The sequence below is a fragment of the Micromys minutus genome, assembly GCF_963924665.1.
Source record: "Micromys minutus genome assembly, chromosome: 2".
Classification (NCBI taxonomy): Eukaryota; Metazoa; Chordata; class Mammalia; order Rodentia; family Muridae; genus Micromys; species Micromys minutus.
In genome coordinates, this window is record NC_137971.1 from 73,979,085 (window position 1) to 73,995,104 (window position 16,020).

General features: G+C 38.5%; 1 protein-coding gene across 2 annotated transcripts in view; it reads right to left on the reverse strand.

Annotated features, from left to right (window-relative positions):
• Positions 1–327: 327 nt before the first annotated feature.
• Positions 328–16,020, reverse strand: part of RBBP6 (RB binding protein 6, ubiquitin ligase) — a 32,153-nt gene continuing 16,460 nt past the window's right edge. The window contains exons 8-18 of one of the 2 annotated variants that reach the window (XM_080912877.1): positions 13,882–14,054; positions 12,626–12,729; positions 12,177–12,511; positions 10,359–10,455; positions 10,155–10,233; positions 10,006–10,060; positions 7,749–7,817; positions 5,565–5,927; positions 5,174–5,275; positions 2,641–4,392; positions 328–2,299 (exon numbers count right to left, since the gene is read on the reverse strand). In XM_080912877.1, coding sequence (XP_080769003.1) covers positions 739–2,299; positions 2,641–4,392; positions 5,174–5,275; positions 5,565–5,927; positions 7,749–7,817; positions 10,006–10,060; positions 10,155–10,233; positions 10,359–10,455; positions 12,177–12,511; positions 12,626–12,729; positions 13,882–14,054 — 4,690 coding nt within the window. In that variant the 3' untranslated portion in view covers positions 328–738. The remainder of the gene's footprint in view (positions 2,300–2,640; positions 4,393–5,173; positions 5,276–5,564; positions 5,928–7,748; positions 7,818–10,005; positions 10,061–10,154; positions 10,234–10,358; positions 10,456–12,176; positions 12,512–12,625; positions 12,730–13,881; positions 14,055–16,020) is intronic. The other variant, XM_080912878.1, reaches the window with a different exon arrangement.

The following is a 16,020-nucleotide window of genomic DNA, read 5'->3' on the forward strand; positions in this document are numbered from 1 at the left end:
TCAGTAGGACAGAGGATGGACACAGCCACACGGCTTAAATGGATACTGTTTCAGCAAGGAATTTAATACGGACCTAGCAGAATTCCAAGAAAACCATGACTACAAAAGCCCAATTTCTTGTCACTGAGAGTTAAGTATCCCGCCCTCCTTTTGAGAAACCCAACTTTTAAGCACTAAAAGCAAAGATCTTCCACCAGCCCTGTCTTACGTACATTTTCAATGTTTAAAGTTTTGTCTATTCAGCTTGACTTACAGGGTAGAAGGATCTTGGAAAGAGAAGAACCGAGACACCCGTGTCTTTAAATAATACGCATCTTCAACAAGTGAAAAGTTTACTGAAAACTTTTATTGTAATCAAAAAGTGACATAACGGGGCTGTAATGAGTTCAGCAAATCATTCTGCTGATATTTTTGAACTGATATCAGCATTTGCCAGGCAATTAAAAAATTCAAATGTGAAAAATTTTCACAGTACAGTAAACTCCACCCCAACTAATTAATGGTGGTTAAAAATAATAGGCCCTAGCAAAACCTCTCATGTTCCATGGTCACAACTCACAATTCTGTACAAAAGTTCGTTATAAAGCTCTGATGTAAAAATGAAATAATCAAGCAGCAAATACTTTAAGTGCAGCACAGGATCTTCCATTCATTATTTACAAGGTTGGAATCTCTTTACATTATAACAGAATTTAATACAGATGACTTAGTAATTAAGTCAATTAAAACATCCGTCCTTCACACAGTGACAGATTTCACTTTTTGGTCATCTTTCTCCTTCTCCTTGTCTTTGCTCTTCTTCGCCTTCTTCTTCTTGTGTTTATGCTTCTGGCCCTTCTCCACATCGCCATCCACGCCCGCATGCTTCTTATGCTTCTTGTGCTTTTTATGCTTCTTGTGCTTCTTCTTGTCTTTCTTCTTCTTCTTCTTCTTGCTGTCTTGGCTTCCTGCTGAGCTGGCACTGCTGCTGTGGCTTCGGGTCTGGCTACCGGAAGGGCTATGACTTCTACTTGGACTAACACTGGGGCTACTTTGGCTCTGGCTCCTGTCTGCACCTGGCTGGCTGGCTGTTGCTACATTCAAATTCTCTTTTGCCTTCTCAGCTGTTTTCTCTTTCAAGTCCTTGGAGATAGTGGCAACAGCCTCTTCTTCCTTCACAGACACATTACTCTCACTGTCGCTCTCATTATAGTCTGGTTCAAAAGCAGCCTCATCAGTCTCTCTAGTTAGATCAGAGGAAAGCCTTGAGGAATGACTCAACTGGGGTTTTGGCTTGATGGTGCTCTTCTCAATCTGCCCAGCAACCGGTTCTTTTTCACCTGGAGGGTCCGGTGGGTTAGGTACACATGGCAATTTGCTGCCACTAGACTCTTTCCCATTTCGAGCTTCAGCAGCATGCTTCTCCCGTTCCTTCCCAGAGTTTTTATCTACAGACTTTGTCTCTTCACATGCGCGTTTGGTTTCATAGGGGGCTTTATGATCATGAGGCTTTTTGTCTCTTGGAGGACTAGAATTACTTTTTTTAAATTCTGTTCCCTTTTTAGGTAAATCTCTCTCCTCCCTCAGCTTACTTTTCTGTCCAGATAAAGAATCTTTACTCCGAGGAGGAGAGTCTTTTCTTCTTGCTGATTCACTTCTTTCATCTCTTCGTTTAGAACTGGAATAATCTCTACTGTCGTAGTCTATTTTCTTGTCTCTACCAGGGGTGAAGTCTTTACTTGAGGAACCACGAACAGAATCATGCTTCTCTGAAGTCCTGGTCTCTTTGGAAGACTGAGATAGATTCTTAAAATGTCCTTGCTCACTCAGACGGTCCACAGTGCTTTCCTTGTCTGGCTGGGCACTGCTCTTCCTCTTGTCAGGGTTGTCCTTCTCTGACCCAGAGTGATCTCGGTCCTTGGCTCTCCCCTTCTCACTAGACACAGAGCCCTTTGAGCTCCTGAGCTCCTGTGGCATCACCTCATGGCTCACCTCCTTGGTAAGCTTCTGAATTTTCTCAGACTGCTCACTTTCTTTCTCAGTGTACTTAGCTGTAGCTGATGGCTTAGTAGTAACATTTTTTATAATACTAGATGGTTTCCCTACACTCTGTATAGGTTGTGTGGTTTTGACATCCTCTTCTTCAGATTCGAAGTCATCTTTATCCCATTTGGACTGAGGAACCTGAATCATAATTATAACATCTTCAGCAGGAGCTGTATTATCATTATTATATTCCTCCATAGTTTTAATGACTGTTCGCTTTGTATCTGTCTTTTCTTCAGATTTCCTCACAGGACTGCCTCCAGTTGAGCTTGTACTAAAACAAATAAATATACTTTTAATTAATAAAAAATTTACTTCTAATAAAACATTGGTTAAGTAAAAATTTTAAAAGCTAGCTTAAAATAGGATGTCTTTTTAGATTTAAAAAATTAAATTACTCTGCCCTAAGAAAGACACACATGATCAAACTATAAAAACCAATTTGGTTCACCTGTCCTGACCTGAAACAATGCTGCAACCAGACTCATCTGTCTGATGATCCATGATCCAGACTCTTAAAGAACATATATGAATATAAGGTCAAAGGACATCATTTCCTATAAAGGACACTCTTTGCTGTCTCCATACCTCCCAACCCCACTCCAGCCTTCATACCTGGTGTAATCCACAAGCGTGGAGCTGGAGCCTTCAGCCCCAGCTACTTTCCGCTTGGCTTTTCCCTTGACTTTTTCCTGTTTGATTTTGCTAGATGTTGACTCCAATTTTTCAGAAGGTTCTTTTGTAGATGTATTTTCTGCATTTCCAATTTTTTTTCCAGTTTCTCTATTAAGTTTGATTTTTTTGGCTGGGGTGGTTGATGATGTAGTCTTGTCCTTTTCTGGGGTCCTTTCCAGCTTTTCAACATCACTTTCCATTTTCCGCTTTGGTGATGGTTTCACTATTTCTGCTCCTTCCACTTTAGAGATTTTCACTGAAGATGACTCAAAATCTTTATCTACATTCTTTTCTTCAGTTTTTCGCTTTCGTTTCTCACCCTTGCTATCAAGTAGTTTATTTTTCTCAGGCTTCTTGGCCTTCTCGTCCTTACTGGCTGGCTTTTCTGACTTGATGTCTTTGGAACAGTCCTTTTTTACCTTTTCCTCTTTGACTGGCTTTGTCTCCTGGTGTTCTTTTGCAGATTTAGAGTGGGCTTTTCTAGGGGTTCCAGTGACCTTCTCATCCTTCTGAGAAGATGAGGAAGGTTTTACAGAGTCAACCTTTGTAACCTCCTCTTTAGCTTTTTTGAGTGGAGGTTCAGACCGAGGAGATTTTTCACGGTCTCCGTCTACCTTGTCTTGGGGTCCTTTAGAAGGTTTTAAAACATTTTCTTTCTTGGTTGTAGCAGATCCGTCACTTTTCCGTTTGGTCTTGTCACTTTTTATTTTTGGTTTATCCTTTTCTCTCTTCTCTTTTTCAGCTACTGATTTGAACGTGATAGATTCTGCATCCATTGGTTCATCCCTAACGGGTGTAGCATCATCTCTGCTTGGGAGAACAAATAGTGAATCTGTCTTAGCCTCATCAATTCCTGATGATTCCCTGGACTTCCTAGAAGTCTCCAGAAGCTCTGGGTTCAGGAAGCTCTCACCCTCCTCCCCCTTTCTTCGTTTCCTGTGTTTCTTATGTTTGTTACCTTTGCCATCTCCTGGAACATTCTCACTCTCCTTCTCTTTCGACTTTAGATTATCTTTTGGATTGTGACTGTCTCTTGTTGAAAGCTTTTCTGGATAGTTGCCACCTAGATTTCTATTTCTATGACTTTGTCCAGCAGCATAGTCGTCTCTGCGTCCTCTTGTGAAGGGTGAATTTCTGATATTAAGAGGTAAGAGTCTCTCTGGAGAAAAGTCCTCTCTGTTGGCCGAGGGTCTGGGCTGTGCTCCCACTGCGTACCCTTTGTAGTACTTCTCATACCACTCTCGGTATTTCCTCTCCCATTCTCGGTAGCGTTCTTTTTCAAATGGGTCTCTAAAGTCGACACTCCGCCCATAATAGGCTTTGATGTCATAAGGGGGTGGAACTTCTCTGTATCTATTAAAATACTCACGCTCTGTTTCTCCTTGAGGAACATTGCGCTTAGTGGGAGACTGTCCCCTAAATGCTTGAGGAGATCTCGACCGTGAGTGGTATCGTCTATAGGGAGGTGACCTTGACCTAGATCGGTGGTATCCATGAGATCTGGACCGTGAACGGTAAGTGCGGCTCTTGCCTCTGCCTCTCCTGGGGTATGGGGGTGACCGTGAATAGGAGCGAGAGTGTGAGCGGCTGAAGGACCGAGAGTAAGAGCGTGAGCGTGTTGAGCCAGACCTTGACTTTGAGTAAGTGTATGAACTTCTTGAATACGATGACCCACTATAGGGAGATTTAGACCTAAAAACAAAAGCACAGTTGATGGTTGAGAAATATACACAAAGTAAAAACAGTCTAGTATTCTTTTCTCACGGTTTTATCTTTCTTTGTATCAAGTTTCATCTTAGATGATTAAAGAGGCGCAGTGACCTCTACTGGGATGGAATAAAGTACACAAGTCACTTAGTACAAAACAAAAGCCAAGGCTTGTTGACATCAGAGTGGAGTGCATTCATGTACCGTGAGTTTTATGAGCTATTAACATCAAACAAATGCCAATTAAATTTAAATTTTACTTCCTGTCTGATTATTTAGGTAGGAATCGATTTTTTTATCTTGCACTAACCAATAGTCTAACTTTAAGTCTTTAAACAAACTTCCAGGGAACTTCTGTAATCTGTTTTTCTTTTCTAATAACACAGCAACAAGGTGTACTCTACCACTACTTCTTAACTGCACAGGTTAACGTTACAGCAAGAAGCTGTAGTCTTATGGCAAAGGCCCTCAAAATACTCTCTGGCTACTCCCCTGTCTTTCCTTCCATAGACATTTCCCATTTATTTCATAACTTGAAGGGACAAGGACAATTTAGTCCCCATAAATGTTAGTTCTACACAATAGAATTTACACTGAGATTATTTTAATGGACATATTGGGGAATAAGCTTCATCTCCTCCATTCTATAAAACTAGACCGAATCAGAAAAATCTCATAAGTGCAATGTTATTCATATCCATAGGTAATCCCTGGATATTCAAAGTCCCATTTGTAATTCTGTTGTGAAGGCTTGCAAAACACTAACCTGGAAAATGAGCGCCTACGCTCCTTTTGAATCTTTTTGTATTCCATCAATTCCTTAGCAAAATCATTTGTAAACTCATCTAGCTTGGACTTTTTCTTTTCCCTAGTAAAATAAAGTTAAAGAGTGAAAGTTAACAAAAACCATTTAAGAAAACTAACAAGACAAATGTAATTAGATCATGAATGAAATGAATGAAATTGCCATTAGTTTTCTACTTTAAAACTAAGAATAACTAGGTATCCCTGAGGAAGTTGCTTGTATGGCTTTGGTTTAAATTTTAGGTGAATTGTCTTTACTAACTGGAAACACTGGAAAATGTTTCCAAAATACCTATTTAATGTTATATCAGAAAATGAAAAAGTGTATGATAATTTCAAACTAAAATACTCACTCTTCCTTTAGTCGTCGTTGCTCTCTATAGAATTCTTCCCTGGATAAAGGAGGTGCTTGTGTTGTAGGGATGGTATTTGAGTGGGCAGTCTGCACTCCTGACGATACCCATGGTGTTGATATATTGGCAGGAGCTGGTGGGAACCCTGGAGGAGGGACACTATATCCTGCTGGTGGAGGTTGGCCAGGAGGAAACTGAGGAGAAAACTGTGGGGGAGGTACACCTGGAGGAAGAGGAAGCGTATGGGGAGGAGGCGGATACAAAGGAGGTGGTGGAACAGGCACAAAGACTGGAGTTGCTGGTAGTGATGGGCCTTGAGTCCTCTGTGATCGTTCGCTGTGGTGTCGCCCGCGGTTTATACTTCTGGAGAGATAAATTCCAAGGTATTATACCCTTACATTAAATTCATCTGAGACAAATGAGGTTTTCTTTTCCTGTTTACAATTAATTTCCAAAGTGCAAAAAATGGAATAGAATCAACTACTTCAATACAAATGCAGTTAGAATGTATTTGCACACATTAGCCCTACAGGACAGGTATGGTGATACAAGTCTATAGTCTCAACTACTCAGTAGGCTGGATAATAATTTGAGTCTTTGAGTTTGAGACCAGTTTGGGTAATAACATACCAAGAACTTGGCTAAAAACAAAAACCTCTCAACAACTGTTATTTCCAAATTCTGGACCCTCTGCAAGAATAGTAAGTGCTCTTAACCACTGAACTACTTCTCCAGCTCCAAGATTCTGATTTTTAAGGCCTTCATTAACCGACAAGAAACATATTTTAAAGGAAGTGATAGGTTAACATGGCCGTGACCTAGTTCTCCCCCAAGATGCTTTTCTAGACTCAAAGTTTACATTAAGAAATCAACAACAAACAAACAATCAAAAAAAAAAAAAACACCCATTAACTTAACACTTAACTTCCTTTTGGAGGAAGTGGGTGAAACCAAACAAAACAGATTCATACTAATTCCAGTACTTGTAATCAAAACTGAAGATATCAACATCCCCCCCCCCCAAAAGGTTAAACAGAAACAATAGTGCTAAAGTGTCTGAACTGTCTCAAAGCGTTTGAGTGCTTTTGCCAAACCAGTTGGGCAAATGGTATGTAAGGCAGTAGGTGTTCAGACTGGTCTGCTCAGAACCGTATCTGTTATTTTGTACACATCCTCTTTGTTTAGTGCAATCTGTCATGAGACTAGCAATTCTGAGTGGCCCATTAGAAGATCAGTAATAGCCTTTATCAAACTTGCAAGTTTCTGCATCCTGATTTAAATAACTACCACCATATTAAAACCTAGGCTTCTTAATTAACATTGTGAGAATAAGAGCCCTAAACAAACCTCCTGGTTTCTTCTTTTGGAAAAGAGAAGGCAGGGAAAGATTGAGAAAAAGAAACACAATGTTTTCCCCAATCTGGAAACTGAGCTGGCTAACTTTCATAAACTGTATCCTGCCATGTACCAATACATACCAAGTAATCAATGGAAGAAATACAAAGAACAAAGTCTGAGGGACTAAGGAGATGGCTCAGTGAGTAGGTAAGAGTGTTTGCACAAGGAGTGGAGCCCAAACCCACAGCATCCACACAAAAAACCAGGAGTGGCCGGCCATGCATGCCTGCATTTAACTCCAGTATTGTGGAAACAGAGACAGGCCGATTATTAGGGCTTCCTGTCCACCAGTCTAGCTCTAGTTTTAGTGAGCTACCTTTTCTAAAGAGTAAGGCAGGGAGTGATAGAGGAGGGTACCTGAGATCCTCCTTGGTCCTCTGTAAACATGTAATCTCATGGACACGTGAGCATACATAACAAAATGTAACTTATGATTTTCTATGTTCCCTCCCGCCTTCCTCCTTCCCTAGATAGGTCTTGTTACGTCACACAAACTGGCTTCCAACTCAACAATCTTCCTGCCTCAGCCTTCCAAACTCTTGGGATTACAGGTGTGCTCTATACTTCTCAATAAACAGTTTTTGTAAACATATTTTCAAATGAGACAGGCAAGAAACTAACCACTGAACTGTAACCCCCAGCTCTCAAATTTCTTAAGGACAACTACTAAAGACTTAAGGAAGATAGGAGAACAAGTGATGGCTCCCTCCTCACCACTCCTGTGTTATTTCTTTGTATATTTCCTAGTGCTATGGGGTTATTTTCCAAGAGTTTTAGCATGCTTACCTATAACAGCTTCTTTCTCCTCTTCTAATTTGCTGTGGTGGAGAAACTAGGTACCCAAGCTTGTTCGAACTGTAAAAGGTTTAAAACAAGCAAAAAAGAACTGAGTCTTTTTCTTAGGTATAACATATCATTATTACATTACATTGCAACCTGTCAGTGCACACACACACACACTTTAAAGTATCTAACTGCTTCGAAAACTTTCCTTTAATCTTAAACTCTTAAAAGTTGTTCCAGTAGAGATCTGAGTAAATATTATATTTACTTAAGATAGCTTTAAGGATAATGTAGTTTTGATAGAGTATTTTCTGTACTTTCATTCTGTATTTCATTGTATAATTGTACAGATTATATATAAACAGTGTTTAGAAAAGAGCCCTTTACTTTGCAAGTAGGTATGTATGTACTTGCATTATTATGTAAATGCTCTTTATGTAGGTATTTTACATGCATAAGTAGAATACTTTGAGTGCAAAAAATGAGAAAATAGAAGCTGAAAAAAAAAACCTATACACAGTCCTATACCCAGCAAATGGATGCCAATTCCAGTCTGTCTGTCTTTATATTCAGACAGTTGCAACCATCTCTAAATTTCATATGCTTTCTAATGATATATTCTACTAGTCTCTCATCAGTCTATTTTCTCTACAAAAGAAAAAATTTAGTAAGTTTCATAAGAATGTCTTTATAAATCAGAATATTAATTTTAAAAACACTTAAATTTATGTGTTTGAGTATTTTGCCTACATGTATGTTTGTGTACTAGGTCTATGCAACAGCAGCTACAGTGTTTCAGAAGAGGGCATGAGATACCCTGGAGCTGAGGTACAGATAGTTGTGGGTGCTAGTCATCTCTCCAGACCAAATCTAATTATTTTTAATGCCATAATGCATCTTGCAGATATCAATATCCTTTATATCGGGTAAGAAAAATCACATCCTATAGATTTTAATAACTATTAACAAGTTAGGAAAAAAAATGAGAAACTTTGTGTGGTAGACATTAATCTTAACAATGTATATATTTACTAAACTAAATTTTGATCATCCGGATTAAGACAGGAGAGCTCAACTTTTTAGGAAAGAATCTGGAAAACTGAAATATGGGACCAATTTACTAATTTGAGGCCCTTTCAAGATCCAAATGTTCTAAAGGCACAAAAGGACTTAAGTTTGCATTTCACTGTTTTGGAAAAGAACTACAAAGTGACCTCTGAAATAGGTGTAAAGGTCATGAGCCCATGCACGTAAGGTGGACTTCTTTTTTTGAGATTTTCAGATAGAAATTTGAAATACTTGTAGACAGTATAAAAGTAAAACTGGAAGAATTAAGAAAAATATTGTTGTGAGCACATAAAAATGTGTGGTTAAAGGTTTTTTTTTTTTTTTTAAACCACAAAACATTTAACTTTATAAAGTTAAACTTCATAGACTATACACAGCACCATCTAGTCAAGACAAGTTAAAATGCAGTATTAGATCAAAACTGGATAAAATTAATCATTGTGCACACAGTGTTACTGTGACTCTGAAGGCAGCTTCTGTTGAGAAGTGCTACAAAGCATTTACCTAAGACTACTGCTGATCTCTATATGCAGTTGCATTTGCTCAACTGGTTTCTTTTGACATATATAATACATAGATAAGGAGTCAACCAACTGTATTACTAGGGGAAGGTCAGTCAACACACTGAGTAGCTTTGGGGAGTCACAAGTGATGGGCAGAAAAGCTCCAGGGCAGAATATGTCCTTAGCTGACGTATTATTTCCTATGCTGAAGCCCTGCACTCAATTCCTAGTAACACACACATACCGTACACAGAGTTATGTGTACATTTTCTCCTAAATAAATGTCAGTGTCTCAAACCAAGTTTTCCAAACATCATCATTTTCAGAAAATAATTCAAAATATAATCTGAATCTGTGACATAAAAAGTATACTAGGGCTGGAGAGATGGCTCAGTGGTTAAGAGCACTGACTGCTCTTTCCGAGGTTCTGAGTTCAATTCCCAGCAACCACACAGTGGCTCACAACCATCTGTAACAGGAACTAATGCCCTCCCTCTTCTGGTGTGTCTGAAGACAGCTGCAGTGTACTTACATAAATAAATCTTTAAAAAACAAAACCAAACTATACTAATCTGGCATATTTTAAAAATCTTACAGTGAAAAGCATTCAATAAGAGCCTGTCTAATATAAAGTTGCCACATTTTACTTCAAAGGCAAGTATCTGAGGTTATTTTGATTATGTACTTACTGTTCCCAACCTGGTCGACCACCACCTGGACGAGCAGCATTTATTCTTACTGGACCTTATAAACAAAACAAACAAAAACGATAAATAAAAAATTCAATGTTATTTCCTAAAGAAAAAAAAAGATTCAAATCAAAATTAATTTTACTCACCAGTTGTAGGGATCAATTGTCCATGCAATAATGACTGTCCCAACAAAGATGGAGCTCCAAGGACTGGCACCTGGTAACCCTTTAGGAATAATCACATACACATAAAACAATAGCTGAAGCTTTAAAAAGTCAAAGCAAAAATGAAAACAATATGTACATTAAAAACAAAACAAAACCCTAGATTTTAAAGGTAGTAAAATCTACCTTTTCTTCCATAAGAGCAGTAATAGCAATTGAAGAGGCTCCCTTTGAATGTTCTGATGTAAGGGCGGCAGCTGGTAATAATTTACTATCAGAATCCCTAGAAAACAAGTAACATAAGAAAACGTCACTATAGTGAATGAAAATAAAATGACAACAATCAGTAATATTGCTTATCTATTATATCTATACCCAGTATCATGAGTTAGTGATGATGATCTGAGAAAAGTCAAAGGCCTGGGCCTACATAAACTTTTTATGCATAAAAGGTGGGGCCAGCGAGATGCTTTAGTAGGAGGCATTACATGCAGGCCTAAAGCAGAAATCTGACCCTCAGACCCTACAAGATGGCACCAGAGAACCAAGTCCCTACAATCATCCTCTATCTCTACCCACATAGCTGGGGCCACCAGATTCCTACATGCATACACACACACACACACACACACACACACACACACAAACCTCAGAAAATACTACATATATGATAGAAAAAAAAAGTGCAGAAATATAAATCTTCAAAAAAAAAAACCCTTTAATATGATTCCTCATGTTGTGACCTCCAACCATAAAATTATTTAATACTTCCTAAGTGTGATTTTGCTTGTTATGAATCGTAATATAAATATCTGCTTTCCAATGGTCAATTTCCAAAGAGGTTTTAACCCACAGGTTAAGAAGCAACCACTGCTCTAAGAGAAGTCTTTGTATTTATTTGTTTTATTGATTAAATAAAGGATAAGCTAGAACAATGGGAAATCTTTTTTGTGTAGATTTCACTTTTAAAATTGTCTTTCAGGCCCCCCACCCCTCCTCTCCCCATTCCCTTCCCCACCTCTACTTCTCTACTCATCTCTCTTCTCTCTCTGCCTCTACTACCCTCTTAACTCCCCCCATGACCTGAATAAACTATTCTGTACTAAAAAAAATTCTTTCAGTATGTATGAAATAGGACCTGACACCTGTGTATTGAAAGTTAACTGATTTTTATGTAAATGACTACTCTATCTGTATGCACACTTGCATGCTAGAAGAGTGATGGTATCAGATCTCAGGACAGATGGTTGTGAGCCACCTTGTGGTTGTCTGGAATTGAACTCAAGACCTCTGGAAGAACAGACAATGCTCTTAACTCTTGAGTCATATGCATCTGTTAATGAACCACAAAAATCTGCTGTTGCTTTCAGGTCACCACAACATCTTTCTTTCTCCCCCTGACCCTCCTCCCTTTTGGTCTTTCTAGATAGGATTTTTCTGTGAAGCCATGGCTGTTCTGGAAGTCAGAAATTCTCTTGTTGTTTTCCTCCTGAGGCCTGGGATTAAATGCCTGTGCTACCACTGACAGGCTAAAAATTTAGTATTTTAATAAGCACAGGGGTCCATTAAAGAAGAATACTTTAGGGGCTGGAGAGATAGACCAGTGGTTAAGAGCATCACTTGCTCTTCAAGAAGACCAGGTTTTATTCCCAGCACTCACAATCAATTGTCTGTAACTCGGTTCTAACTAAGGGTTTCAACACCCCACTTTTGCCACCGTAGACAGACATATGCACAGACAAAACACCCATACACATAAAATAATAAAATTAGAAAAAAAAATGAACTTTTAACTTAGTGACTAGGATGGAGGCAGCTAGAGGTAATAAATCTGTGAATTGAGAGGCCAGCTTGGGTCTACATAGTGAGACCCTACCTCAAAAATAATAACTATTATTAAAAAAAAAAAAAAAAAAAAAAAAAAAAAAGAACCCAAAAAACAAAAACAAAACCACACCACTGACCCCTTTTGTTTTCAATAATAAGAGATCTATATAGACTTACCTAAAGGGTCCATCTGACTTTTCAGAATGGACTGATATAGATAATGTTGCAGTTATATCAGGCACTGGAGCTGGAGCAGATGGATTTCCAGGTACAGAAGGAGCCAAGGAAGATGGATTTGAAGTTAATGAAGATATAGAAGGAGTTGAGTGAGCTGAGGAAGATGTCACTGGAATCATCAGAGGATCCTGCTGTCTTGATATGGGAGATCTCATCAGAGGCTGAAGGTTCCGCTGAATGAGTGGTCTTGGTGGTGCTATTGGAGGTGGGGGTGGAGGTATCTGTTTTCGTAGTCTTTTTGTATAGCCAGTTTCATTTTTAAAGTTATTAACAGCCTGTAGACACCAAACATAAAAATGCAGAATATGTAATATATCACACATTTAAATGAGTTCAATGAGTAAAAATGTTAAAAGATATTTTTGTGTTAAAAAAGGTACAAAAGCTACCTGTCGTAAAAACTTGTTGGCAATTAAAGCATCAGGAGAAACATCATTTTGATGACATGTTGGACATGTATGTTCATCTGACTCCAGGAGTGCTGTTCTTATACCTATGTATAATAAGATGTTAAACATGAAACGACATAGTAGCAACTTGGTGTTGACAATGAATTAATGACATCTCTGAGGCCTAGTTGATGAAAATGTCTCAAAAACAAACAAACAAAGGAAAGTAACTTTACTGACGACGAGAAGGATCTGACCTTCTGGAACTGGAGTTAAAGATGCCTGTGAGCTGCTATATGGTACTGAGAACAGCCAGCACTTCATAGATGAGCCATCTCTCAGGCCCCAAATATGGTTTTATTGAGGTAAGGTCTCACTAAGTAACCCAGGCTGCATTCAAATGCAAATTTCCCCCTGCCTCTACCTCTAAATGTTTGAGTTAAAAAAAAAAAAAAAGCCACCATATATCAACCTCAAACAAATGTTTAAACAGACAAAACATGCATTATCAAATACTCATTTAATGTAGCTAGCAATCAAAATATTATACAAAAACATAAAACTAAGAGTGACAAACTCTTCAGTTTTTAGAATGGCTTAACAAAAACTGGGCATTAAAAAACAAGGGCTGGAGAGATGGCTCAGCAGTTAAGAGCAATAGCTGCTCTTCCAGAGGTCCTGAGTTAAATTCCCAGCAATACATGGTGGCTCACAACCATCTGTAATACAATCTGATGCCCTCTTCTGGTGTGTCTGAAGACAATGACAGTGTATTTACATATATGAAATAAACAAATTCTTTTTTTAAAAAAAAGCAAACAAAGTAAAGAACTAAATGGGGTCAATGGTTGAGAGCATTTACTCCTCTTACAGAGGACTGGGGTTGTTCTCAGCACCTACATGGCAGCTCAGTTGTTTCTAACTCTAGTTCCAAGGTATCCCATACCCTGCTCTGTGGCTTCCAAGTCACCAGAAAAACATAAGAGATATACATGAAGGCAAAACAATCTCTCCTCTGTGTGAATGTATGTGTCTCTCTCTACACACACACACACACACACACACAAACACCCTAAGGATCTTGTTTAAAAGTAATGATAAAAGATCACAGAAGATATTAAATTGAAGGCCAACTTAAGCTAAAAAATAAGTAAATTAACAAAGGTAAAAAGGTAAAAAAGACCAGTTATAAAAAACTATCAACTATCCACCCAAACATGAAATACACATCTTTACAAGGGTTCCCAATCTCTTACATTCATCACAGTAACTGTTTCCACAGCAGGGGATGACAACGGCATCAGTCATAATGTCTTTGCAAATGAGGCACAAGAGCTCGTCTGGGATAGGATCATCTTCTTCTGAGGATGATGATGGTTCTTCTGGTAAGAAGGGTGGTTTCTCTTTCTTCCCAATTGCATAGGCCTCTCTAAAAACGACAGTTGCAGCATTTCAGATTGTCAGAAGGTAAGTAGTCATCATGTTCTGTGCTCAGTACAATGACTTTAGACTAGCAAGTCTTTCAGTGTTGGAGGGCAGTTACAGTTATACTACAGACACAAAACAGAATCACACGTAACCCAAAGTAAAGAAACACTTCAAAGAAACTAAACAGATCTTAGAATACTTAACTCTAGGGAGTAAAGGCCAGGATTAGGCTATCAGAGTTTTTATGTGCCAGACAGAAGACAATTTGAATTAGGAGACTACCCTAAATCACAAATTTCCTTTACCAAGCATTTCTTTAAAAAACTAAATTAAATTAAAAGAAACAAAAAAAACAAAAACAAAAACAAAAAAAAAAAAAAAAGAAAGACAAAAACACCTTCTCCCACATTCTAGCATTCTGTAACAGCCATGCAGACACCAAACTAATGCCATATGATGGTTACTGTATTATCTATAACTAGGCCCTCAACGACTACATAAGCAATGACCTCCTCATAACTACTTTAAAAGATTAGTCTACTTAAGTCAATTAAACATGATTTAATGATCATAATACATTACATAAATATGAAAGAACACATCATTATATATTCTGGGTCCAGTGTTTTTGTAGAAATACATTTTCCAGGAGTAGTGGGAATTAAATATATTTCAGAACACACACAGTTATTCTCAGACTTGCCTCTGCTGATTCTACAACCCCCCACTTCTCCATACTCAAAGTTGTAAACCATAGGAATTCTTAGAGAAACCTGTTTCATTTAGGAACAGGATGTGGTCATCTCAGTGCTGAAATGAAATAGTCTCAGCTGGATGGAGGAGGGTACCTTAGGTGTGTTATTTGTGTTGCAGCTGCTCCATAGACATCACCACGATTCCACAAATAAGTATCAATTTGCTTATGCCCCATTGTTCCCAATTTGTGAAAGAGGAGTCTCCCACTGCCCAAGAGAAAAGAAAAAAGGGAAAAACAAAAAAGAGGGAGGGGAAGAAAACAGAGGATAGAAAAAGAAACAGAAGAAGAGTCTGAGTTGCTTATCAGTGGTGTTAGTGGAAAGAGTGAATGTTTCATTTAAAATATTTGGGCTCCCATCTCTCCCCAGTATGGGCTGTGTGTCTGACACAAATGGGCCTTTTCCCCCACGACTCAAAAGTAATGAATTAGTTAGGGTTCACAGGTGATGTTAACTTTTCCAACACAAATTTCTATTCTTTAAGAACTTTTAGATAATATAGATGAAGCAGTCTGCTCTTAAATTGACTGCAAAAATCAATTGCAATTTAAAATTGTTGCACAGCATTTGACATGTCTCGGGATTAGACAGATACAGCATTAACAACAGACTGCTGTAAGATGAACCACAGAAAACTCAGGATGGCAGCTGATGGAAGCAGAGAGTGAGCAGAGCCTATGAGTGGGACTGAAGTGGAGGAACAGTCATTCTTATCTGCAAACCACTTGAATATTAAAGTACACACACATCCCTAAATGCTACATCTTTTCAGCAGCAACCCCACCTGCTCACCACACTACACCTCATCATTCATGTGCAAAACCGGGAAACTGATCTGTCACTTAAGAACATAGACACCCAGCCTCTAAAGTGGCATTATTCAAAGAACGTTCTAAGATCTCAACTTTGTGATCTGGAAGGCTAGTTTAATAATGCAGAATCATGATCTTGTCATAAATTCTAAGTAAAAACTGGAGGTCTGTGGCAGAGAACCTAGAATCATGGCCTAGAGGAACACTTAAAATATACCACCTGTGTGTTCAAGCTATAGAAGATAGTAAAAGAAGGTAGCCAAATACATTAAGAGCAGATCTCTAGAACACTAAGTTGAATCAGATCACCAGATTTTCCTGTTTGTTCCTTTGTGAAATACCGGCTTCTAAGGAACCTAACTAAACAAAATGGTTCGGTAGGTAAACTGTCTGCCAGACT